This window comes from Bombina bombina, chromosome 2 (genome assembly GCF_027579735.1).
Source record: "Bombina bombina isolate aBomBom1 chromosome 2, aBomBom1.pri, whole genome shotgun sequence".
Classification (NCBI taxonomy): domain Eukaryota; kingdom Metazoa; phylum Chordata; class Amphibia; order Anura; family Bombinatoridae; genus Bombina; species Bombina bombina.
In genome coordinates this window covers 1,095,147,004-1,095,174,720 of record NC_069500.1, presented here as the reverse complement: position 1 = coordinate 1,095,174,720, position 27,717 = coordinate 1,095,147,004, and the positions used below count along the sequence as shown (strand labels likewise).

Here is a 27,717-nt window from a genome sequence, read left to right as displayed (position 1 = left end):
TGTTATCGATACTCTTGTTCAGGCCAGAAAGCCTGTAACTAGAAAGATTTACCACAAAATTTGGAAAAAATATATCTGTTGGTGTGAATCTAAAGGATTCCCTTGGGACAAGGTTAAGATTCCTAAGATTCTATCCTTCCTTCAAGAAGGATTGGAAAAAGGATTATCTGCAAGTTCCCTGAAGGGACAGATTTCTGCCTTGTCTGTGTTACTTCACAAAAAGCTGGCAGCTGTGCCAGATGTTCAAGCCTTTGTTCAGGCTCTGGTTAGAATTAAGCCTGTTTACAAACCTTTGACTCCTCCTTGGAGTCTCAATTTAGTTCTTTCAGTTCTTCAGGGGGTTCCGTTTGAACCCTTACATTCCGTTGATATTAAGTTATTATCTTGGAAAGTTTTGTTTTTAGTTGCAATTTCTTCTGCTAGAAGAGTTTCAGAATTATCTGCTCTGCAGTGTTCTCCTCCTTATCTGGTGTTCCATGCAGATAAGGTGGTTTTACGTACTAAACCTGGTTTTCTTCCAAAAGTTGTTTCTAACAAAAACATTAACCAGGAGATTATCGTACCTTCTCTGTGTCCGAAACCAGTTTCAAAGAAGGAACGTTTGTTGCACAATTTGGATGTTGTTCGCGCTCTAAATTTCTATTTAGAAGCTACAAAGGATTTTAGACAAACATCTTCCTTGTTTGTTGTCTATTCCGGTAAAAGGAGAGGTCAAAAAGCAACTTCTACCTCTCTCTCTTTTTGGATTAAAAGCATCATCAGATTGGCTTACGAGACTGCCGGACGGCAGCCTCCCGAAAGAATCACAGCTCATTCCACTAGGGCTGTGGCTTCCACATGGGCCTTCAAGAACGAGGCTACTGTTGATCAGATATGTAGGGCAGCGACTTGGTCTTCACTGCACACTTTTACCAAATTTTACAAGTTTGATATTTTTGCTTCTTCTGAGGCTATTTTTGGGAGAAAGGTTTTGCAAACCGTGGTGCCTTCCATTTAGGTGACCTGATTTGCTCCCTTCCTTCATCCGTGTCCTAAAGCTTTGGTATTGGTTCCCACAAGTAAGGATGACGCCGTGGACCGGACACACCTATGTTGGAGAAAACAGAATTTATGTTTACCTGATAAATTACTTTCTCCAACGGTGTGTCCGGTCCACGGCCCGCCCTGGTTTTTTTAATCAGGTCTGATAATTTATTTTCTTTAACTACAGTCACCACGGTACCATATGGTTTCTCCTATGCAAATATTCCTCCTTAACGTCGGTCGAATGACTGGGGTAGGCGGAGCCTAGGAGGGATCATGTGACCAGCTTTGCTGGGCTCTTTGCCATTTCCTGTTGGGGAAGAGAATATCCCACAAGTAAGGATGACGCCGTGGACCGGACACACCGTTGGAGAAAGTAATTTATCAGGTAAACATAAATTCTGTTTTTTTCTTTCATGATACAATGGAAAAAAGTCCAATTTACTTCTAGTACCAAATTTACTTCATACTTCTGGCATTCTTTTGTTGAAGATAATACCTTTGTAGATAATGTGCACGTGTCTGGAGAACTATACGCCAGCAGTTTTGCAAGAATGCTTTTGAGCACTAGATGGCAGCAATGTTTACCCAATGTATAACTTACATTCTTACCATATAGTGCTCAGACATGTGCATGCTCTTGAGCCTACCTTTTTTGCTTTTCAACAAAGAAAACAAAATAAATTTAATAATTGAGGTTAAAAGGAAAATCTCCCCCCCAATTGTATACTGTATCTAAATCATGAAGGTTTGGTGTCCCTTTTTTAAGTATTATTACATGGATGCCTTGACCTATATGAATCTTTTTTCCTTTTCTCAGTAGTATATGGTTTTTTTCTTTTCAGCTCCACTCTTTTTGCCTTCATTTTGGAGTTGTTGAAAAACTCTCTCGCTATGCAAGAACAGATGCTGTCATCTAAGGGCTTCCTTGTAATAGGTTATTGTCTTGAGAAGGTAAGCTGTGGTCTGAGCTACAAGATAATACTGTAAGTGTTTGGGGGGGGAAGCATTACAAATGTAAACCATTTTCTCAACAGTACCAGTTTTTCCCCCATTTTTTTATTTTAAATATAACAGTACAGTTTAATAACCCCCATGTTGACTTATATGACCATGCTTAAGATTGTGCTTTAAATGTTATGTTTTTTTGCCTATTATTGAGTAGTCTGTACATAGCAATATGAGTTTATGCCAATCATGGAATCTGCATCTCTGCGATTATGGCTGCATGCATGAAACCTTTGTGCGTACGACCGTATTCACTCTTTACCAGATGATTGAAAATGTGGTGCTTATACAGTTTATGTGGGTAACTTCAGATATGTAAGGGACATTAAACACCTCAAGATATTAATGTAAATTGTTTAATTACATATAGTAAAACAACTTTACAATGTACTTTTTATTTTTTATTTTGTTCTCCTTTCCTGTAATTTAATTCTCAACATTGTGGGTTTTCCAATTCATATTAAACATGCAAGTGCAGACACAGCTATATTCCACACAGTCATTGGTTGCACACTATAGTATGCCATTTATAACCATTCCTAATTGGCCTCAACAGAAAAGCTAACCTAAGTTACAATATGGCGGCATCCGTTGCTTTATGGACATTAACTTTACCCTTATTTTTTTTAAATATTTAAGCAACTGATATAGTTTTTAAAAATAAATGTACAAATTATTCAAGGCTAATCTTTGCTCTGAGTATGTCATCCAAGCAATGATTTATTTAGTGTTTAATATCCCTTTAAAAAGTGTCTAACTTTTATAAACTGCTCTGAGTTTAGAACAGTTTTCCTCCTAACATCCTTGTCTATTTAACTATTGACTGCCTATTTTATAATTGTAATTTATGTAACCTCACACTTGGTCTTTTTAAAAACGGGATGAGACAAATTCAATGTCATTTAAAATTTTGACAGCACCAATAAATGATAATTACACAAATACTCTGCCTAAATGGAAAACAGTTTCTTAAAATTTTTTTTGTATTGAGGATGTATAACAGATTTTGTAGCAAGCTATAGAAATTCCATATAAAAAGAACATACAAAAATTGTTTTGTATATTTTAACTCCCCCCCCCCCCCACCTTGAAGAAATAAAATCTGTTTTGTTTAATAAGTAATATAATTAATTATAATAGCTAGTTAGCTATCACTTGACCTTTCCTTTAGATGCTTTCAGGCCCATACTAATGGAAACCTTTTGATGCAGCTACAATACTCTGTGATTGTATTTTGTTTTCCCTTTTGCATATTGACACTTTAAACTGCAATTGTATTAACAATTTAATTTTTCTGCAGTCTTCCAAAGCTCATGTCACCAGAACAGTCTTGGAACTTAGTTTGACCTTTGCAAAATATTTAAGCAGTTTGCACAATGGTATACCACTTCTGAAACAGTTGTGTGACCATATTCTACTTAACCCAGCAATATGGATTCATACCCCAGCCAAGGTATGTAGCATGTTACTTTCTAATAGGTTTAAAAATGACTTTTAAATGAAACATGAATGTTTTAAAGCCAAACGTACATAAGACAAAAGGGGTTCATACATATATATATATATATATATATATATATATATATATATATATATATATATATATATATATATATATATATATATATACATTTTTAAGAAGTATTGTGTAAAAATATATAAATATCCTGGACAAGTGGTTCATCTAACAGAAGTAGTCATGAATTTTAAAACCATTTGGAATTTTCATAATAAAGCGAAAGGTACACATATTTTTACTCTGTTGCAAAAAAATTCCTTTGCAATATATTTTCATCATTTTATTTTCCCAACTTTTTTAATTCTGTATTTTATCTCTGAATATTGTGGGATTTCCAGTACTTAAAGGGATAAACTAGAAGTGCACACTGCAGACTTCACAAGCCCATCCTTAATATATTTTTGCCCCTAATTGGATGATAAGATACTGCAAAATAAAGTATGTTTTGCTAACAAAGTAGTAGTAACTTTTTAAGGAAATCCAGATTGTTTCTTCCAAAAAGTGAGTCATACGGAGAGTTTGATCACTGAAAAAAATGACATTAACACTTTGGTAGATGCATTCTGATAGTTTACTGGTTTATTTATTTTATTACAAAGTTACAGATTGCAAGTTGTCATTTTAAAAACAAATGGATGCATTAGCCATATTTCATTGTTTATGATTGATGCATAGTGTAATTCTGCTGTTATTTCTTGCTATAGGTTCAGTTGGCCTTGTACACATACATGTCTACAGATTTCATCAGCACAGTTAATATATACAATGCAGTGCGTAGAATCGGAACAGTTCTCTTGGTGATGCATACCTTGAAGTATTACTATTGGGTCGTTAATCCTCAGGATCGCAGTGGGATTATTCCAAAGGGTTTGGGTATGTTTAATTTTAGATGGATTAATTTTGCATTTTTCTTTATTAATTCTTTAACAGTGTTCTTCATTTTTGCTTAGAAGTTTTTTTTAAGTGTAGATGCCTTTCATGTGGAAGCACATGATAAACTATAAACTGTTTTAATTTGCACTGCTGTGTTTAATGAATTTTCCTTCTTTAATTTGGGAAGCCATACATTTTAAGGAACCAATGAAATGCTACAATTTTTTTTCTTTCAAGATGATAATTAATAGGTGTCCATAACATATGGGATATGTTTACTGCCACTAGGCGGAGGTCAAGAAGTCCCCTCACAAGAGCTTTAATCCTCTCCCGACTCAGTTTGTTCTTGGCTTTTGAGGAGACAGGTTGAGAGATGTGTTCTGCAAGCAGTATTTTATTATTTTCTATCTAATCATTTATTGGGCGTTCAGACCTGACTTGAGAACCAGTACCCCACTTCCATCTTTGTTCAGAGAAAACTTCATGATCATTTCTGAAGCAGGGTAAAGGAATTACCTCAGTTATGGCATGTCCGTACCCTCACTGGAAAATCTCTGTGCCATAATTGCGCTCATTTGTTGCTTAGCCTCCTTCTGAGGGGTTGCTGGTATATCTGCTAGTATCTGCAGTATAGTTACTTGCACTTTATGTGCTCTCTCTAGTGGATCAGCATTCTGTGAGGGGGAAAGACCTTGGCAAGCTGAGAAGATACAGTGGAGGGGTGCTACAGTCCTGGTAAGTGACTAAGACACTAAATACAGCCCTGGAACTATCCCTAGTACACTCTCCTTATATAGGTACTACATAGTTGGAGGTTCACAGCCTTTACATATAGCGTTTGACCTATGTGTTTAGCACCAAATATTACGGACTTAAGTTAAAATCCCTCATATTCCATTTCCCTGTTACCCCTTTGCAGCTCTCAGTATTTTTTGTCTTGGGTTCACATTTCTTTCTCTCAAACCAGAAAAGCTTCACTGTCGCTTTATGAAAACTGATAACTTATGCAGTTAGCGGTTCTGCTCATTGTGGATGCGGTTAGGGTGGGGGACTGAAGGGGAATCAAGAGGTGCACCTATTTACTTTATTTAATTTTTTTTGTGTTTTTCTCACAGGCTTTGGCCTGCTTATCATTCCGGAATTAAGCTCTGCTTCCTCCTTTGGCACCCCTTGGGTTCTGATGTGTGTTTTTATTTATTTAGTTTGTTTGTTTATAGACCCTGATCTAATAAATGAGCAAGAAACTGATTCCACATTTAGATTTAAAGTGGTCCATATCAGTTTCCTGCTTTAGGAGGTTTTGAATACCTTAGTACTATCAGAACCGAACCCAGAGTATTTAAAGCCTGTAAATAAATTTAATCAGGTTTTTAAATATCTGCCTAAAGATTTTAGACGGACTTCTTGCTTGTTTGTCCACTTTTCAGGTCCCAGAAAGGGTCAAAAGGCTACAGCAATAGCCTTGGCATAATGGCTTAAGCAGACTATTCGCAAGACTTTCTTGGTTGCAGAAAAACCGTTGCCAAAAAAGAGTAACTACTCATTCTACTATGTCTGTATCTACTACTTGGGCCTTAAAAAATGACGCCTCCTTAGAACAGATGTGGAAGGCGGCAACTTGGTCTCCTCTCCATACCTTTTCTAAAGGCTACCATTTTTATATTTATGCCTTCTTCCAAAGCTGCTTTTGACATGGATGTCAGGAACTGACATCTTTTTTGTCCCACCCATCCTTAATATGGGATCTCAGGGACTCTCAGCTTGGGTATTGTATCCCTATGGACTCTCATCTTACGGAAGAAAACAGAATTTATACTTTCAGATAAATTTCTTTCTGTTTTTTTTTTTTTTTATTATTTTTTATTTTACTATAAGGGCGACCGTTCTTATTTGCACCTGCTTAGCCCTACTTTCTGTCTTTACTACCTTTTCTGTCTCTCTCTTCTGCTCGGCTATACGTAAACTTAGTGGGGAGAGGAGGTGGAAGGGATTAAATCTCTTGTGAGGGCTCTGGTCCTCCTAGTGGCAGGAAATATATCTCACATGTTAAGGACACCTATGGACTCTCATCATCCCGAAAGAAACAAATCTATTGGTATGTATAAATTCTGTTTTTCACATTTTATATGTAAGGTGCTGCCATATTCTCTACACAAAAACATTGGTTTATTATAATAAAATAAAAACAGATAAAGCAACAAATTATTATAGGATGAGGATGTCCCCTGCTCTGAAGAGCTTACAATCTACAGGACTGTGTTTTAATAATATTTTTATTACAAGAGGAGAGAGTCCGGAATCTATTACTCCTTGGAATTACTCTTCCTTACCACTAGTAGTAGGCAAACCCCAAGAGCTCTATAAAGCCCCTCCCACCTCACAGGTACCTCAGTCTTTACTTTGCCAATGCTGGAGGTGGTCGAAGAATAAAGATGTGCATTTGACTCTTCAGAGAGGGTTTCTCAGACTGATTTATTGTTTTTATTTTAAATAGGTTGCGTTAAAGCTTTTAATCTACCAGAGAATTAAGGGTTCACAACTCCTAGTCCAATATCAAGTACTCACTGGCTGTGTTGGTGTGCAGATGGCACATCTCCACAAGGTCTAAAACTTATAAAAAATAAAAAATAAAAAAAAAGATAGCACAAATTAAATAACTAATCTGTTCAATTTTTTTTGTTTACATATTTAAAAAGAAAAAAAAAAGTAACCAAAATGTACATTTTTTTTTAAATTTATTTATTATTTATTATGTATTTGTCACTATTTTGCGCTATCTTATCTGGTTATAGATAATTATAAAAAAGAGCATAGAATGAAGTATAGATTTGCTACTAGTTGCAAAATCACATTGTTAACATAATGACACTTTATTTACCTTTTACAAAGAAATGAATGATTAATTAGTTTGAAGAATTGTACAGTGGGCCTAGTTAAGTTCTGGAACAATAACGTTAGAGTCTTGTGTGGAGATAAGTTGAGTTTAATGCTGGTACTTTTTACATTTTTTTCAGTTGTACAATGAACTGTAAATAAAGGCAATGCTCATCTTCTTGGGTAGTGTGTGAGACATAATATATATAAATAGGGTGGTGTCAAAATTCATTTCCCTGTCCTGGAGTATTTAGAGTGAGAAATAATCATAGTAAATGTATTATAGAAAATATCTCCATACATATCAACAATTCAGCGCTCACTAAATGCAGTTCAGCTAAGTTGTCTGCCAGGACCACCTGTAAACTAAGCATTCTGTAGCACTAACATATTTTCATATCTTAAGCAGAAAATCCAAAAAAGTATACATTTTATATAGGTAGAAAACCCAGCTGTTTCTTTTGTTGCATTTTATTCAGCGTTTCAGTGTGTTCTAATCATTTTCTGCCCCATGTACGACATATCACTTCCATTGTAGTACCAATGCTTTCTAAAAAGTTAGCCAAGCCACTCATTTTGTTAAAAAACAACAATAGTAATAAAAAAAGTGGTGATTTAATCCCATTGCTATTTGTTAAGCTTGTCAATTTGTTTACCTTTTTGCTTGATTTCAATAAACTGAGTGTTCTATATACTAGTCTCTTCTTTAGAGCTACATTCTTGTCAGTAACAATTGCCTGTGTCTGGTGCTTTTGCAAACAAATTATATTCCCTTAAAGGGATAGAAAAGTCAAAATTTAAAATGTGGCTGGATGCATTTCAATTTTAAAAAGAAGCATTTTTTGATTATACTTCCATTATTAAAAATGCTTCTAGTAAAAGTTTTACTGTTTTTCAGCAGCATACACAAATGTTGTGAGGAACCTGCACCAGTATTCAAACACTACACCTACTCAGAGAGCAGCAAATTTGTATTACTTCTTTCCTACCTCCCACTGGGAGTATAATTTCCTCTGCTGGCTTTGTTTACACAACTATAGCCAATGCTTATAGAAACTTTCAATAGGTTGGTATACCACTTGCAAAATCAAATCTGAAATAAATATAAAGGAACTATTTGTAAACTATTTAATTTACTCCAGCAGGTAAAATGGATCATTGGGAATAAATTAAAGGGGAGAAAAAAATAGGGTACATTGTCCCTTTAAAAGAGCATGAAACCCAGTTTTTTATCTTTGATATTCAGATGGAGGATACAATTTTAAACACCTTTCCAATTTACTTCTATTATATAATATGCTTTATTCTCTTGGTATCAATTGTGAAAGAAGCAGCAAGGCACTAATAGGAGCTATCTGAAGACATTGGTCAGCCAATTTCAAGAGGCGTCTATGCATGGCAACCAGTCAGCAGCTCCTGAGTCTACCTAGGTTACCTTTTCAACTAAGAATATCAAGGGAGCAAAACAAATTAAATAGAAGAAAATTGGAAAGTTGTTTAAAATCACCTGCCCTATCTGAATAAAAAAAAAAGAAAAATGTAGGTTTCATGTCCCTTTTTAAGTCTTCACAAACACAATACACAACTGTCAACTTTCTGAGTTTGAATACTGGTGCATAGGCCCTCATAGTATATGTGTGTAAAACTTTCTTTTTGGATTGTGCAACAAGAAAATCGTTAAATATTCTTGAAGGGCTTCTATAATATTGCCTGTCTCCCTTTTCAAAGTTAAATAATACATACTCAAGTTTTTCTTCAGGCAAAATTTGACAAGGACTGACAATAGGTGTCTCGTTTTTTCTTCTTCGGTAAAATACATTGGAAAAATCATGCATTTAGCATTCAAAAACACGTTTAGGGCTAGATTTATCAATTTGCAAATGGATAGGTTTCACATGTTGTATACATGTCTGCAATTTTTTTTCTCTTATTTACAATTGCACAAATAATGCTGCCCCCCTACCCTTGTGCAACCAATTGTATGAGAGTGAGGCTTGTCAATCCCTCTGGTTGAATTAACGAGGGGCAGATTTTCATCTGCACACTAAATTGGCAAGAGGGTTTTTGAAGCAAATTTGCGCGTCTGCAACTGATCGGGGCATTTGGACATGTTCATTTGTAATAGTAACTCTAAACATTTCCTATACTCCTCCTGAAAGTCAAATCTGTTTATACATTTTTTTATTTTTTTATAACATGAAACAAAATATACTTTGCCTTGAAACTGGCTAACAGTTTTGTTTATGATATGTTAAACAAAATAAGCCTCAATACTAAACCCTGTTGCACACCAATAGTAACTGTGCCATACCTTAAACATACTCCTAATATTTAAAAAAAAAAGTCATCTAAATTGAAGCCAACATTCTACTAACATGAATTTTCTTGAAGTTTGTCCAATAAACTTGCGGGATATAGTGCTGAATGATTTACTCAAATCTAGATCAGTGGTATCATCTGGTACACACAGGTATATCACATTTGTCTCATCTGGTCTTATATGGATAAACAAGCCTATTATTGAAGAACTTTAGTAAGAATTTTTGTTGAATTTTCAAAATGTTAAATAAATAAAAATCCTACTTTATGGGTAACAATACAAAGCGTAGTGAGGAGAATATTATACAACTTATTAGTGCAGAATTCAGATATGGTGAATGCCACTTTATACAATTTAGAGAGCCCACTCTATTTTCTGGCAAAAGCAAAAGAAAATATTTGTATGCTTTAATCAGACATAAAATATATTTTATATATTATATTTTATAATCCTTTTTTTTATCTTTCTGGAATAAATTTGTATTGGTTTTCTAATTTGATTTTGTTATTTTCTGTATACCTGGGAAAATATTAGTGTTCTCAAGTGGGAAAATTGTGTATAATAATTTGATTTATATCTAAGTATGGTGGGCTTGGAAATTATTGGAATATGTCTGTTAGAGCTGTTGTTTTATCTTTGTTTTTGTTGGAAGCTTATACAGATTTTTCTTAGTCTTTTTTTTTTTTTTTTTTTTAAACCCAAGTTTTCAGACTATTCTGGGAAACCGAATTCTTGATGGGATCTGAGTTATAATAGGAAGTAATGTCATAGAAAGAGATAAGGAATATACTTTGTTATACTATGCCTCAATTCTAAATCAGAAGCAATATATTTTCTGAAGCATATTCTATATTTGCCCCCTTATTCAGTTATGTGAACCCACATCATACACATTCAATCTTTGATGGACTGGAAGCATGCATGATCAGTTTGGTTATTTTGCTACGACTGACTCTCTAGAAAGTTTATTAAAGCACATGTTATCACAGATGGTTGAATAGAACATTATTAAATAAGTATTTTGGGATCATTGTGAACAATTTGTCTTCCTTTTGTTAAAAAAAAATAGCTTTAAAAAGCTTTAATAGCGTTAATGATTTGGGAAGCATGATTCATGTACTCTTAATTGTGATCAGGGTGGATTTTAATTTAAATCACTAGCAGTGAGACCTAATTTAAATCATGATTTTCTACACAAAGGTTTAATTTTTGGAAGAGTAACTTAACATATTATTTTTCCAGTTATACAGGATCAGTAAATTACTGATTTAGAAATACATAGAAAGGTTATTAAAATTAATGAATTTATTGGGAAATGAACTATCTCCAGTTTAATAGGTTCATGTTTGATTAACTTTTCAGCTGTACTTAATTTTAATTGAAAGTAGAGAAATGATTGCCTAAATAACAATTTAAATAGCTTTATTTAACTAAAACAATAACATATTTGTTTTTTAATGTTTGCACATCCCCACTCACACTTAGGTACTTGTGCAGATCTGTTCTACTCCAAACAATCTTCTATTTATTGAGCTTTGTAAAACTTGGTAAGAGCTGATTTGGTGTGCATAGATTTGCAGGAGAGCAATGGCATTACAGGGATTCAGATAGAACTTGCAATGTTAAAAACACTTTCCAATTTACTCCTTATCTAATTTGCCTCATTCTCTTGGTATCCATTGTTGAAAATTATTCATGGATAGGCTCAGAATTAATGCACTACCGTGAATGAGTGCTTGTCATTGGCTCACTCAATGTGTTCACCTAGCTCCCAGTAGGTAATTACTCTCCTGCAACAAAGGATGCAGAGAAAACCTGAAAATCATATGCTCTATCTGAATCATATATCCCCTTTTAAGGTCAATTTTCAACTCTTTGTTTATTTTTTGCTGTGCTGTGAATAAGTTGCATGTTATTGCACAGGCACAGATTCACAGTTTCGAGAACTACAAAACCAAGGGTATATGAAACATTCTAAAAAAGAAAAAATGCCAAAAATAATCTTACAGAAACCCATGGGAGAGCAGCACATTGCAAATGTATTAATGGAATTAATTTGCCAAAAAATGTAAACGTTACAGCCTTGAATATACAGCCTCATGCTACATAATTTAAAACTAATCCTTTATTTTAGGATGAATAACCTTAGGGTTATAATCTGCCTGAAATAGAAACTAAATATTTAGATAGATTTTTCATAGAAAAAAAAAATCCTATTAAAATCAAAATAATCTGATTTAAAACCTGATTTTTTTTTTTTTTTTTTAATTATTTTAAAAAAATCTTTGACTTTAATCTACCTTGATTATGTTGCTACTTTTTTACGATTGAATTGAGGTTTTGCAAATTGATATTACTTTAACTGTAAACTCCTCAAGTCTGAATGCACCGTTTTTATAGTTTGTGTATAGATCACATTGTCCTCTTTTGTGGTCTAATTTATTATTGCAATTGCTTGTATTACATTTTAATTTAGGCACTTAAAAAATATCAAATGTCTTAGTATTCATGTTACTGAGTCCATTTCATCATATAAGCAGATACTTTGTCAATCCTGACAACTAGGTATGTTATGCATATAAGTGCCTCCTCAGCTTACAATGTTTGGCTAATTATGTCTTTGTTTTTTTCCCCAAATCAAGATGGCCCAAGGCCAAATGAAAAGGAAATACTGTCGCTAAGAGCTTTCCTTTTGATATTTATCAAACAGCTGGTGATGAAGGTATGATAACTAATAAATATTAGCTCTTGGTATTCTTTTGAGACTAACATCAGTAAATGTCCTGCTCATTGTGCATAATGGCATAAAGTTGTGACTGTATCACTTGACCTCATCCGTTCCATACTTTGCTAGTGAAACTTAATTTTGTACAGTTAACGTATACATTGTAATGGCTTTAAATCTATACTGCATTTATTTTAGAAGCACTGACTTACACTGGCTAATTTCTAGTTTCCTATTTCATGAGTGATAATGTAAAATACAAAAACACTGTTCCTTAGAATATCACAATGGTCACATGTATTTTTAATTGAATGTATTTATTGACTTCCTCAAAATATATATACTTTCTTCACATGATGACCAAGAATGAAATGACCATTGGGTTTACTACTGATATTGATAGACTTTAGGTCCACTTATATTTAAAGAGATCTTTTAAATGTTAATATTTGTCATGCGTATAAAACGTCAACAATTAAAGTAATCATATATTTTTGCATAAAAAAGTTTACAATTACTCATAGGGTTTTTGCTCACTGGCCCAATACAACAAATCCCAGAGTTCTGTCAGTGGAGATGAACACCACCTCACACATGCTAGTAATAGAAATATTTAGGACAGGAACATTCATTTAAAAAAATAATAATAATAAAATCCCCTTTTTTAGATGCAACTGATAAACACACGTATATCCCTTTAAGATCTAATGTAGTTAATGATATTTAAAAAAAAATCATCATTGCATTCAGTTTGTTGCACTACTTTATTCAATTTCAAAACACACACACACAGGCTCCATTATCCCCATTAACCATTTAGGATTTTAGTGATCAGCATCCATTATTGGCAGTTCCAAGTGCTGTTATGAGGAAGTGGAAATCAAATTTTGTGTGAGTTAAAATCTTGGCTGTATTTGACTCAGAATGATTGTTATTACATTGTTAACTATTAAAAAAACAAACAAAACATGCTCATTCCCACCTTCCATTATCTGGGGGGGCGGGGGGGGGGTGAGATTGGAAAGAACCTACATGTGTTAATTCTTTTGTGGTTATAAGCATTAGTGTCCTAATACAATGTTCTAAAACAGAGCATTTTATAATTGCACTATTGTGTCCCTTTAACTTGTGGTCACTTGGAGATTAACCTTTTGATAAGCATTTAATGTTTCATTGCTCTGTGTTCTATAACACTGATTTTTATATTTACTTTTCATATGTATCTATTTCCCCTCCCCTATAATTCTTTACAACTATAAACTGCCTGTATGTCATTTAAACTTTTCATCTGTATAGTTTGGCATTAAGCATTTATTGCATATAAATCTCTTTTTAAGGATTATGGAGTAAAAGAAGACGAACTGCAGGCAATTTTGAATTATCTGCTGACCATTCATGAGGTACGGTTTACAAACGATGTGTCAGATGCAGAAGTACTTTGTTTTGTGTGCCCTATTAGTGCTAGTTAGAACTTCATGTATTAACAGCATTGTGTCCACTTAGCTATAGATAAATCATCATCAGGCCTTCTTTAGTGCTAATTCAGCTTCTACATGTTTATAGTGACTTAGAACTCATATGGGTAGGCAGCTTCCTGATTTGTCTCCACATTTTTCTGTGTGGTTCTCCTCTACTCTTTATAAGACTTTAGTTTGTTTTTTCTTGTGTTAAATAGTTTGTCATTTTTGACTCCTAAAACACCTATCACAACTAATGTATTACATGTATAGATGCTGACATATTGAAACCTATGCATTATGCATTAAGAGAGTTGAATAGTTATCTTCAGAACTGCCCCTTTTCAATGTTCCACTTCACAATTAGAACAAAGTGTAATGCTTCTCTGGTTCTCTTGTATTAATATGTATATATATATATATATATATATATATTTTCTTTTCAGTGTATCCTTTGCTATAGAATATGATGGTATTTTACAAATATAACACAACCTATTATATAACTATATTGCTATTATTACTATTTATTATTATTGTAATACTGATAATAAGTTATATATTAGGTTATGATTATATTTGTAAAGTACCATCACATTCTGTAGCAAACATGATTTAAACACGGCAAAAAATGCACAATATACATTTTATACAGGAGATCCAATGAAACATTACATTTTATTATTATTATTATTATTATTATTATTATTATTATCCCATAAAAAAACTCAGCCTGTTCTGCAAGCCCACCTTTCTACCTCAAGATGTCACTGCTTTAAAAGTTTTTCATAAATGTTTGTTTATTTTCTCAGGTTGTGTTGCGGTGTTGAAGAATAACAGCTGTCATATACGTTGTAGCCTTAAATCACACATAAGCAAGATTAAAGCCTTGTAATGTCTAGTGTATTAAGCTCTATAAACTAATTGCTTGCAGAAAATGTGTGTGCTGCTGGGCTTTGATTATTGCTTAAAGGTTAAACACGTGCTGTGCTTTTGTATTGAGATATGATTTATACATCTGCAGGATGATAATCTCATGGATGTTCTTCAGCTGCTTGTTGCACTCATGTCGGAGCACCCAGGTTCAATGATTCCTGCTTTTGATCAAAGAAATGGACTTCGGTACCGTTTTTAAGTATACTGAATACATTAATAAGCAACTTGTGTGCTGTAGACATGCATTTATATTGTTTTCTTTTTAAAGGGTTGTTTATAAACTGTTGGCTTCAAAGAGTGAAGGAATAAGAGTTCAAGCTTTGAAAGTGTTGGGATATTTTTTGAAGCACCTGTCACCAAAGTAAGTAAACCCACCTCTCCTGCACACTCTTTTATTTATGTACACACCTCAATACTCTGGTACATTTAGCTGTAGTATGTTGTATCCGAGTTGTAGTATGTTGTTCCGCTGGCAATTAGATCTGAGATAAATGGCAAACGTTGCGTCAGGGTAGGATCCACAGCTACAAAAGCTTTAGAGTTTAATCCTGTTTTAAGATTCTATGTATTGGCACATTTCCTTTCTACCATCAATCCTTGTAAACTGATTTTCTTCCTAATGGAAAGAGTCCACAGCTGCATTCATTACTTTTGGGAAATAAGAACCTGGCCACCAGGAAGAGGCAAAAAGAACCCCCAGCCAAAGGCTTAAATACTCCTCCCACTTCCCTCATCCCCCAGTCATTCTTTGCCTTTCGTCCCAGGAGGTTGGCAGAGAAGTGTCAGAAGTTTGTTTTGTCTCTTATTGGAGGGTAGTACTCTTCCACATGGGAGCTTTAAGTAATCCTATAAGTCTCTCGGTGAGGACCTGGATGAAAGTCAGAGTCCGAAGATGGAGGAAGAGTCTTTCTGCGAAACCATCCCGACTCATATTAACAGCTCCACTAGCAATCGGCGTTGTCCAACTTCGCTTCGCTGTCTGCTTTCTTCTCTCAAGTCCATTGCAAAGGCGCTGCAACTATTCGTCACACTTGAAGGGCCATGTTCCTGTTCTATGGCGTAGATTCCGGTAAGATCGTTTCATTTTACTTCATCAGAATGTACTCTAACTTTTTGTTTCCTGTAAGGATCTATCTTGTGGGACTTATTAAGTATATTTATAGGGCCTCAGTGAGGCTCCTTTGGTATCTTGGAATCAAGGGTTAATATATTCAGAGGGGGATTATTGAACAGGGTTTTTTTTAATCATGTTTATGTGATTCAATTTGCTTATGTGTAGTGTTAACTGGGCTCTTGGCTAGAACATAAATGCCTTTGGTAGTGACGCGACCTTATGGTTGGGAGCGCTTTTTGGACTGTGCGGTTCACCTTGTGACTGGACGTGTTTACGTTCTGGTCTTCCATTTACGCATTCCTGACCGTGTGGCGACTGAAAAATTAGAGTCTGCTAGTGTCTGGTTCTAGGAGGTGGTGAGTGCCCCAGCCATTGTGGGTGTCAATATGGACTAAAGAAAAAACTTAAACGCCACCTATTTAATTCTTTATCTAGTAATGGAGGATTCTGAGTCTGTTCAAATTTAACTTTCAGGTTCTTCGACTTGGGAAGAATGCAAATTGGCCCCGTTGACACAGGTCAATCAGTTATGTTCGATATGCCGTATTAGAGCGCCCTGTTCCTCGGGTTCAGGCAATCAGGGGTCTGCCGAGCCATCTGCCTCTGGGGGTTCTCTCCTTCGAGAGGCGAGTTCCCTTCTGCTCCCGACTACTACACATGCGGGTAACCCAGATTATCCCTCCTTACAGGGTGGCTTGTCCCCCCCCCCCGGAGGTTGCAGCTCGTTTTCGCTTTCACAGATTTTTGGCGATTATGCGTCTGCAAAGTCCAGACGTTTATTTGTGTTTGTGCTCATGCCCGATTTTCCCGGGTCTACCGGCCTTGGGTGGGCCTATACAGTTCCCTGCTGGTGCAGCTGTTCATGAGTTTTGTGCCTTTCGTCTCAGAATAGCGCGTCTTCGCGTTTTACTCACACATTTTTGAGTTATTAGAGGATCCTATCCTTAATGGATATGGGAATCCGCAGTATTCTACTTTGAATGGCTCACCTCATTAGACATGAGGGGATGACACAATCTCCAAACTGTCTGCTTATTAAGGGTCTTCCCCAGTTTTTTGTTGGAAGATCAGGGTTCAGTTTGGCTGGTCCTGCGGGTATGCCTGTTTTCTTCATGGGCGTTAACCTACGGGTTGCCTTATATTTTCTTTTATCTGGCTAGGATGCCTTTTATTTTTGATTATGTGTTTCCTTTGGGAACTTCTGGGATCGATTCTCTCTGGTTGCTTCTTCGGAAGTTTAAGGGATACGTTAGTCCTATGTTTGCCTGTTTTACCTTCCCCTCTGAGGGAGGATTTAGGCAGCTTGACAGTTAAGACCTCAGCTGCGGCTGGGATTCAGATCTTCTGTCCTGTGGCTTATTCAGACACGTGGCGCTTGTTCTGCCTGGCTGGTCCGGTGGGGCGCTGAGTGCTCACAATTGTTATTGTGTGTTTTCTTTATAAGTTCAGCTAAGGTCTCTAAAAGGATCCGTATGACGGGAAGGATTGTGTCAGTCCTTATTCAGCCTTCAATCTGATTGACCTGGTCAGTGGAGTTCCGCTGCATCACTCTTTTTGCTTCGATTTCCTCAAGGCCTAGAGTTTCTTTCCTCTCTTGGGATGATTGGGGGTTTAGCGCCTCCTTAACGCCGTTTTGGGTGGTTTGGCCTTCTAAGGCTCTGGAATGGCCCTTGGACTTGTTCCTGCTGTGGTTCTTTTCTTGAGACCTTTCGGACATACTCACTAACTAGTGATCTATGTCTCTCTTTGTTAATCTGACATACTAACTAGTGATCTATGTCTCTCTTTGTTAAAATTTACTTTAATGCTTAAGCACTACTTCTATAGAGGTACTATAGAACACAGATATCTTGATATTAATCTATCTTCGACAAGACACTATAGGAGAAAAGCTACATTGTACAAATAATATTTTTGTTCCTATATTTTGTTTAACCTTTCGGACTTCGTCTGTTCCTCGGGGACCTGGTACCCTTCGGGAGTTGGTTCCTTTGTAGGGACATGGGCAGTGTGGTCTCCCCGAGCTCTGTTTAGGGTTTCTTCCCCGAAGCTGGGGGATGCTCCACATCCTTCTTTCATCTTCTCCTCTGATTTTCGGGGGGTGATGTGGAGACTAGCTTTTGTTCGAGTAACTTTGTCCTCAAGGTATCCCCTTGTTCTCTAGTGACCTTGTTTTGGTCTTTGCTTCCTTAGCTCCTTGGAGCGTTTTCAAGGAGTGGTCTCGTATTTTGGCGGGACTTGCAAGTTTTTCTCGTTGTCCATTTTACTTTAGACTTTGTATGGTTATCTCCCGGGGGTCTGGTTTTTATATCAGACGGGAGATTTCAGTTTCCGTGTTCTTGTTTTGGGGGGCTTGGACCTCTTCACTCTGGTTCTTCCGGTGGCTGAGGTTCTCACTCAGTGCTTCCTTTGTGGATCCCATTGTGGGTTGTACTGGACTGTTAGGATCTAGAGCTGGTATGGGGTTCCCCAGTTCCAGAAAACTTGGGCTGTGTCTTATGGTTGGGCTAGTTAAACTGGTTCCGGCTGGTGAGGTAGCTCAGTTGGTAAATGCCTTGACTACCAAATAGCCTGTTTTAAAAGATCCAGGGTCACAGGTTCAGATCACGGCAGGGCTGACTCAGCCCTTCTTCCTTCCGAGGTTGATAAATGAGTACCATTAAATTTGGCAGGTTTTTCTGGGTGCCGATGTCCCTTGGGCTTGCCCTCGCCTATTGGTCAGTTTCCCTTGGTCGGCTTGCTGATCTAGTGTTATGGCTTCACTTCTCTGCTAGCAAAAACCACTGCAGCTATGGCACCTTGTCTGGTGCTAGCAAGTTAAAATCTTCAGGGGATTCCTTCCAGATCAGAGCGTTAGAGATTTGTTCTCTCGGTTCAGTTTCTGGCTGTGTCCTGGGGTCAGGGGCTCTGCCCTTCCGGCCCTTTTGCTGGTCCCCTTTGTCGGGGGGCTTATTTCCTTCTTTTGAAAGTGTAGTCCCTATCTTAGGGCTTCTCCTGTCTTCAGAAGGCTGGGACAGACGGGTTAACCTAATTCGGATTGAGGTATGCTCTCTGGGTTGTTCTGTCCATGTGGAGAGTTGCTGGCTCTGCCTTGAGTCTATGTTGGGCCTTTAGCTAGATCTCTAGGTCTACGGCCTTGTCAACAGTCTTCATGTGGGGTTCGGGTTGGCATCCGAGCACTGCTGTAATGGCTGTGCCATCTTTCCGCTCGTTGTTTGAGCTGGGGTTTTTCTGGTTCCCTGGTTTCGAACCTGCCGATGCTTTGGTTGGCCTGGCTGGAGGTAGGTCCTGAGATCCGTTGTTCTTCTCTGATCTTGGGGGAACATTGGTCCTCGTTGAGGTTCTGGGCTCTCCTTTTATTTTCGAGACCTATTTGTAGGTCTGGCGGTTCGGTTGCGCCTTCTGTAGTGGAGGTTCCGCACTCTACATTTTGGTAGCAGTTTCTAGCAAGTATTTTTCTGTGTCATCCTGAGGATGGCTGCGTGTTATTGACTCAGGTGTTTACCTTCGTCTGGGTCTGCTACATGTAATTTTGCCTGAATTCTTCAGTGTTCTGATCTCAAAGGATGTTTGGTCTCCGTTTTCAGTTGTCCCTAGGCGCTGGTTGACTTGCTGCCTGGCAAGTGAGGGGTTGCTCTTTTGAAACCAGCTACAGCTGTTTGTGCCTTGATCGTGTGCTAGCTAGCTGTTCCAATCCTTTGCAGGATGTTGTGAGAACCTTTCTCCGTTCTGCTACCTGGTTGTAAACCTTGTGGTTGCTGTTAAGATTGGGCGTTGCCTCCCATTATTGTCAGGACCCATTTGGGTCTTGCGAGCTTGTTTTAATTTGAGGGTTCTCCTTTTATGGTGTTTCTGGTAACCTTCGGTTTCCATTTGGTTCATCCTTGCCTTGTTCCTTTTGGAGTTTTGCTGGGGTTCTCTTTGCTAGTAAAGGGTGTATGGTGGGAGATCGACAGTTATGGTCCCTAGCTAGGCTTCCGGACTATCTGCTGGTCAGTGTCCTTGGGGCCTTTTTCCCTTCCTATTTTTTCGGCTTTGGTCAAAGTGTTTTTTTTTTTTTTTTTTTGGGTAGTGGTTTTCAGGCCTGGTGCCCTCAGAATGGGCCGCCTATTGTACCCGCTTATTTTAGCATTCAGTGTCCTCTATAGCTTGGATATTTTCCCAAAAGTAATGAATGCAGCTGTGGACTTTTTCCATTTAGGAGAAAAACATAAATTATGCTTACCTGATAATTTTCTTTTCTTCCGATGGAAACAGTCCACAACTCCCCACCCGTCTTTTTTTTATGTGGTGCGTCTTTGTTTTTATTCTTCTGGCACCTTTTCACCCTGATATTTCTTCTACTGTTCCTTGTTCCTCAGCAGAATGACTGGGGGATGAGGGAAGTGGGAGGAGTATTTAAGCCTTTGGCTGGGGTGTCTGCCTCCTTCTGGTGGCCAGGTTCTTATTTCTCAAATGTAATGAATGCAGCTGTTGACTCTTTCCATCGGAAGAAAAGAAAATTATCAGGTAAGCATAATTTGTTTTTTATATGGTCACTTGTTTGACAAAATGTTCAGTGTTACAGATTGTTGTCTTAGTGACTAAACAACAAGTGATTTTTTAATTTCTAACAGAAAACTAGAAGTAAAGAGTGTAGGCTTTTATAAGTTTAATGACCCATTTGCCAACATTATTGTTCTGTCATATGCAGGTTTTTTTTTTCTCCTTTAACCCCTTTGCTGCCAAGCCATTTTAACACCCTTGTGAAAGTTTTTTTAGTTGTCTACCCCATTGCATTGACACATAGACTTAAAATGTATTTTCTGTAAAGTACATGCTTGTTATCCCCATGCTCCTGACGACCACGGGTCGTCATGCACATCTAAGTGGTTACAATTGAACATAAGCTTAATCAGCAATAAATATGTTATAGTGGATATCTGCTTTTGCCATATTTTTATTTTGCAGACCCCAAGCCTTTGGGTTCCTGGAATTTAAATTGACAAAACCACTACAAAAAACAGTAGATCTTTGCTGAGTGATGCATAGCACATGAAACACCTTGACGTTGCAATATAAAATGTTTACTTATTTGTAGTAATGAAAAAAGCTTTACAATATATGTTCGTTATTTTGCCAATTTTCCAGCAATTCAACTTAGAAAATTGTAGGTTTTTCAATTGTGAGCATTGGAAATGCACATTGCAGACTTTGTTAGCCTAACCCTACTACATATATATCTCTGATCATCTTCCGCACTAGTGATACTTCACTAACAAATTCAGATTGGGCCCAAACAAGGCAAGTGATGTGGTAGTTTGGCCTTTGAGGAAAATTTGCAGCATATAAGGTGATGGTGTATTCAGAAAGTTTTCATGCTCAGCTAGTATGTTGATCTATTGCTAGACTACAGACACATTTTATAATTACAAGCTTTTTTATACCTCTAAACATCTCATTGTTCTGCTTTAAATTGAAGGGAGGGATAATGAAAACTTATTAAAGAGTGGAAAAGATGGATTGACCAATTGTAGGGAGAATTTTTTGGGGAAGCAGGGATGGCTTAATGGTATGGATAAAGAAGATAAGGGGGGGGGGGGTAAGTGAACTGCAGGTTTAAGGAAAAGTGTTAAAAGAAAAAAAGAGTTATGGTGGATAGAAATATAAAAAGCATTTTTTGATGACCTTTTAGGAGGTGAGGCCTGCTCGAGATAGTATTTAAAAACAATGATTTCTTAATCTCAATTACTGAAGTGATCGACAGATGTAGATTCCAGGCCACGAATAGGAAGTCTCTGAAGCTTTCATAGTCGCCAAAATTAAGATGTCTCAGGGGCACATCCCATAGTTTCCATATGCTTTTCATGCAGATTGATCAACTCTGTGACAAGCTACCAATTATGTCTAATTTATCAGAGTTGGTAGGTTCTTCTAGGAGATTTTGGAGCAAGAGACAAGGGAATGTAGTGCCTGGGTTTAGGATTCTATCCTTATTTAGAAATTAACCATATCATGGAACTTTTGCTTACCTCACGATAGGGCAGAGTGAATTTTTATTTTGTGGAACAGGTAATCTCTTGCACTAATGTCAAGAGGTGTTTTTTATCCTAATCTAATGAAGACCATCTCTAGTCCATTATTTACTTTTGTTAGGTGAAGATGTAAAGGGAGCCACAGCTGCTGGTTTTCAGTTAGTAAAAAGCAGAACTGATAATGCTCAGATTTTCTATCTACTATTCTTTCCCTTATCAAAGATGGGTGCTGCTTCCCTAATCTATTCATTTGATGCACTATGGTAGTTTGTAGTTGCATGATTAGGGAAAATAAGTGATCCTTATGAAAGTGCATATACTGTATTCTTTCAAAGCTGAGGCCTCTGCATAGCAGAAAACATAGAAAGGTAATGAAGTGATCATAGGTCACTAGCCGCAGCAGGACATGAAAGACAAAATTGTCATTTGCAAACAAGTCTGTGTAGTAGATGTAACCGCAAAGAAGATAGTGACCCTGAGGCAGAAAGTCTTTTAGAGAAAAAATTTCTGCAGGTCATTTTGAAATTTAAATTTTAAATTAGGCACCAGCTCAACTGCAATGTGTTAATGTAAAAAATGCTGTATTTTCCAATTAATGAAGGTTTTAAAATGTCTAAATTTGATTCTTTTGCTCTTGGTGTAACACCGTTTACATTCACGAATCGCAGATTTGCAGACTAGGAAAAGCTAAGGGGCGGGGTTTAATTAATTCCTCATATCCAGTCACCAATCATTGTGCTATGTTAACACTTACATAGAGCAGCCAAAGCAGAGTGCTCTTTGAACAGCCTGGTGTGGGGCAGTGCTGCAAAGTGAAAGCACTAAGCATTCCTGCATATGTCCTGTTCTTTCTGCAGACATGCTGCATTTTCTGCTATTACATCTCAGATCACAGCATGTTCTGCCTAGGGGAGAGTCAAAAGCTTGTCCTTTGCATTCCTTGCTTGAAGAGCCTTATGGCTTAAATCCTGGTCTGCTGACGTGTCTAAATCAATACTTTTTTTCACGGAAATAAATAGTTTGTTTCTGATTTGGATTCTGTTATATCTGCTGTTATTGGAGTTAAAGGGACAGTAAAGTCAAAACTAAACTTTCATGATTCAGATAAGACATGAAATTTTAAACAACTTTCCAATTTACTTTTATCATCAAATTTGCTTTGTTCCCTTGGTGGTATTTTTGAAAAGCTAAACCTAGCTAGGCTCAAACTGATTTCTAAACAGTAGAAAACCGCCTCCTAGCTCAGAGCATTTTGAACGTTTTTCACAGTTAGACTGTGCTAGTTCACATGTGTCATATAGATAACATTGTGCTCACTCCCGTTAAGTTATTTAGGAGTCTTCACTGATTGACTACACTGCATGTCTGTCAAAGGCATTTAGATAAGGAGGCTGTCTGCAAAGGCTTGGATACAAGGTAATCACAGAGTTAAAAAGTATATTAATATAACTGTGTTGGTTATGCAAAAATGTGGAATCGGTAATAAAGGTATTATCTATCTTTTTAAATAAGAAAAAAATTGGTGTAGACTGTCCCTTTAAAGGAGCTTTTCTTCTTCAGGACAAGAAGTCTAAGGGAAAGTCTAAAGTTTCTAATCGTTTTCATTCCTTTTGTCAGACTAAGGAACAAAAAGTTGTCTCCCCTGCTCAGAAGCAAAGAACTTCTGGCTCAGTCTGGAGGCCTAGTGCTAACTGTAACAGGTAAAAGCAGGCTAAAATTTTTTTATCTCTACTACCAATACTGCATTGAAGCTATGGCCCTCGATGCAGAGGTTCTGGTAGGGGGCAGGTTATGTCTTTTTCTGGAGGCGTAGTTCCAGTGTGTTCCAGATCCCTGGGTTCTGAATATAATTTCCCAGGGTTATCAAAAAGGAATCGGAACAAGTTCTCCCTGAGGAATTTTTTTTTCTGTCCAATGTTCCAAGGAAACCCTTAAAAGCTCAAGCTTTTTTTTCAGTCAGTTTCAAATCTGGAAACTAAGAGTGTTTGTCAGTTCCTTTGCAGGAACAGGGGATGATATTTTATTCAAATCTCTTCATTGTTCAAAAGAAGGAAGGTACTTTCAGACCAGTCCTGTACTAGTCCTGGATCTGAAAGCTCTGAACAGGTTTCAAAATGGAAACTATTCAGATTATTCTGCCTTTTTTGTTCAGCAAGGTCGTTTTATGTCCACAATTGATTTAAAGGATGCTTATCTCCATGTTCCAATATACAGGGAACGTTATCAGTATCAGAGGTTTGCCTTTCTGAACAGGTATTTTCAGTTTGTTGCTCTACCATTTGGCCTGGCTACAGCTCCAACAATTTTCTCAAAGGTTCTAGGTGCCCTATTTTCTGTGATCAGATCTCAGGATATTGCAGCGTTTCCCTACCTTGACGATATCTTGGTTCAAGCTCCATCTTTTCTTTTAGCAGAATCTCACACCAACAGAATGTTGTTGTTTCTTCAACAACATGGTTGGAGGATCATTTTACCAAAGAGTTCTTTGGTTCCTTAGGTTGGGTTTTCAAATAGATTTAGTCTCCATGAGTATTTCTCTAACAGAGCGGAGAAGGTTAAAATTGTTGTCACCTTGTTTGAACCTTCAGTCCCTCTCCTTTCCCTCTTTTACTCTTTGTATGGAAGTTTTGGGGGCTCATGATTGCGGTGTCAGATGCAATTCCTCTTGCTCAATTTCAGATGAGACCTCTTCAGCTTTGTATGCTTAGTCAGTAGTGCAGGGTTTATTCTCATCTATCTCAAATTAATTTTCTTGGTTCCAGTACAAGTCAGTGACTGGATCATCAGTTCATTATTCAGGGGGTTTATATTGCTTTTTCTACTTGGAGTGTGATCACTGCAGATGCAAGCCCTTTAGGTAGGGGAGCTGTTTGGGGGTCTCTGAGAGCACAGGGAGTTTGGGAACTTTGGGAGACAAGGTTACCAATAAATGTTCTGGAACGCCGTGCTATTTTCAGGGCTCTTCAGGCTTAGGGGGGTAGTTATCATCGTGTCAAATTTCCTGCCTTCGCCGGCCCAATACGCCCGCCTAAGCTCGCCTACCTTCGCCGCCGCGGACTTGAAAAAATACGCCTAAGTTATCAATAAATCTGTCAAAAAGCCGCGCACCAAGTACGGGGCGATGAGCAGCGGACTGTGATAGTTATCACTCATCCGATCTCGCTGCTCTTCGGCTTTTTGACAGCTTTATTGCTAGCCTGTCACTAAGCACTCACACTAACTACACTGTTCTACCCCCTATACCGGCGCCCCCGGAGCCCCCCGCAACTAAATAAAGTTACTAACCCCTAAACCGCCACTCCTAGACCCCGCCGCAACTCTTATAAATGTATTAACCCCTAAACCGCCGATCCTAGACCCGGCCGCAACACTTATAAATTTATTAACCCCTAAACCGCCGCTCCCGGACCCTGCCGCAACCTACATTAAATTTATTAACCCCTAATCTGCCCCCCCTACACCGTCGCCACCTATAATACATTTATTAACCCCTATCCTGCCCCCCACTACACCGCCGCCACTGTAATAAATTTATTAACCTCTAAACCTAAGTCTAACGCTAACCCTAACACCCCCCCTAACTTAAATATTAATTAAATAAATCTAAATAATATTTCTATTAACTAAATGAATCCTATTTAAAACTAAATACTTACCTATAAAATAAACCCTAATATAGCTACAATATAAATAATAATTATATTGTAGCTATCTTAGGATTTATTTTTATTTTATAGGTAACTTTCAATTTATTTTAACTAGGTACAATAGCTATTAAATAGTTATTAACTGTTTAATTGCTACCTAGCTAAAATAAAGAGAAATTTACCTGTAAAATAAATCCTAACCTAAGTTACAATTACACCTAACACTACACTATACTTTAATAAATTATTCCTATTTAAAACTAAATACTTACCTGTAAAATAAACCCTAAGATAGCTACAATGTAATTAATAATTACATTGTAGCTATTTTAGGATTTATATTTATTTTACAGGGAACTTTGTATTTATTTTAGCTAGTTAGAATAGTTATTAAATAGTTATTAACTATTTAATAACTACCTAGCTAAAAGAAATACAAAATTACCTGTAAAATAAATCCTAACCTAAGTTACAATTAAACCTAACACTACACTATCATTAAATTAATTAAATAAATTAACTACAAATAACTACAATTAAATACAATTACATAAACTAACTAAAGTACAAAAAATAAAAAAAGCTAAGTTACAAAAAATAAAAAACATAAGTTACAAACATTTAAAAAATATTACAACAATTTTAAGCCAATTACACCTAATCTAAGCCCCCTAATAAAATAACAAAGCCCCCCAAAATAAAAAAATTCCCTACCCTGTTCTACATTAAAACAGTTCAAAGCTCTTTTACCTTACCAGCCCTTAAAAGGGCCTTTTGTGGGGCATGCCCCAAAGAAAACTGCTCTTTTGCCTGTAAAAGAAAAATACAACCCCCCCAACATTAAAACCCACCACCCACATACCCCTAATCTAACCCAAACCCCCCTTAAAATAACCTAACACTAATCCCCTGAAGATCATCCTACCTTGAGTCGTCTTCACTCAGCCGAGCCACCGATGGAACTGAAGAGGAGATCCGGAGCGCCAGAAGTGATCCTCCAAGGGGCGCTGAAGAAGTCTTCCATCCGATGAAGTGATCCTCCAAGCGGCGCTGAAGAAGTCTTCCATCCGGGCGATGTCATCTTCCAAGCGGGGTCTTCAATCTTCTTGCTTCAGGATCCATCTTCATCCCGCCGACGCGGAACGTCCTTCTTCCCCGACGGACTAACGACGAATAAAGGCTCCTTTAAGGGACGTCATCCAAGATGGCGTCCCTTCAATTCCGATTGGCTGATAGGATTCTATCAGCCAATCGGAATTAAGGTAGGAAAAATCTGATTGGCTGATTGAATCAGCCAATCAGATTGAGATCGCATTCTATTGGCTGTTCCGATCAGCCAATAGAATGCGATCTCAATCTGATTGGCTGATTCGGTGGCTCGGCTGAGTGAAGACAACTCAAGGTAGGATGATCTTCAGGGGATTAGTGTTAGGTTATTTTAAGGGGGGTTTGGGTTAGATTAGGGGTATGTGGGTGGTGGGTTTTAATGTTGGGGGGGGGGGTTGTATTTTTCTTTTACAGGCAAAAGAGCAGTTTTCTTTGAGGCATGCCCCACAAAAGGCCCTTTTAAGGGCTGGTAAGGTAAAAGAGCTTTGAACTGTTTTAATGTAGAATAGGGTAGGGAATTTTTTTATTTTGGGGGGCTTTGTTATTTTATTAGGGGGCTTAGATTAGGTGTAATTGGCTTAAAATTGTTGTAATATTTTTTAAATGTTTGTAACTTATGTTTTTTTATTTTTTGTAACTTAGCTTTTTTTATTTTTTGTACTTTAGTTAGTTTATGTAATTGTATTTAATTGTAGTTATTTGTAGTTAATTTATTTAATTAATTTAATGATAGTGTAGTGTTAGGTTTAATTGTAACTTAGGTTAGGATTTATTTTACAGGTAATTTTGTATTTCTTTTAGCTAGGTAGTTATTAAATAGTTAATAACTATTTAATAACTATTCTAACTAGCTAAAATAAATACAAAGTTACCTGTAAAATAAATATAAATCCAAAAATAGCTACAATGTAATTATTAATTACATTGTAGCTATCTTATGGTTTATTTTACAGGTAAGTATTTAGTTTTAAATAGGAATAATTTATTAAAGTATAGTGTAGTGGTAGGTGTAATTGTAACTTAGGTTAGTTTTTATTTTAAAGGTAAATTTCTCTTTAGTTTAGCTAGGTAAGCTATTAAATAGTTAATAACTATTTAAT

At 36.9% G+C, this 27,717-nt stretch overlaps 1 protein-coding gene across 2 annotated transcripts in view; it reads left to right on the top strand.

Annotated features, from left to right (window-relative positions):
* The window catches only part of LRBA (LPS responsive beige-like anchor protein), a 1,331,662-nt gene that overhangs the window by 11,274 nt on the left and 1,292,671 nt on the right, over window positions 1–27,717 (top strand). For both annotated transcript variants that reach the window (XM_053703733.1, XM_053703731.1), the window contains exons 2-8: window positions 1,869–1,977; window positions 3,332–3,484; window positions 4,255–4,423; window positions 12,260–12,339; window positions 13,680–13,742; window positions 14,824–14,921; window positions 15,004–15,096. In XM_053703733.1, the coding sequence (XP_053559708.1) occupies window positions 1,869–1,977; window positions 3,332–3,484; window positions 4,255–4,423; window positions 12,260–12,339; window positions 13,680–13,742; window positions 14,824–14,921; window positions 15,004–15,096 (765 nt within the window). The remainder of the gene's footprint in view (window positions 1–1,868; window positions 1,978–3,331; window positions 3,485–4,254; window positions 4,424–12,259; window positions 12,340–13,679; window positions 13,743–14,823; window positions 14,922–15,003; window positions 15,097–27,717) is intronic.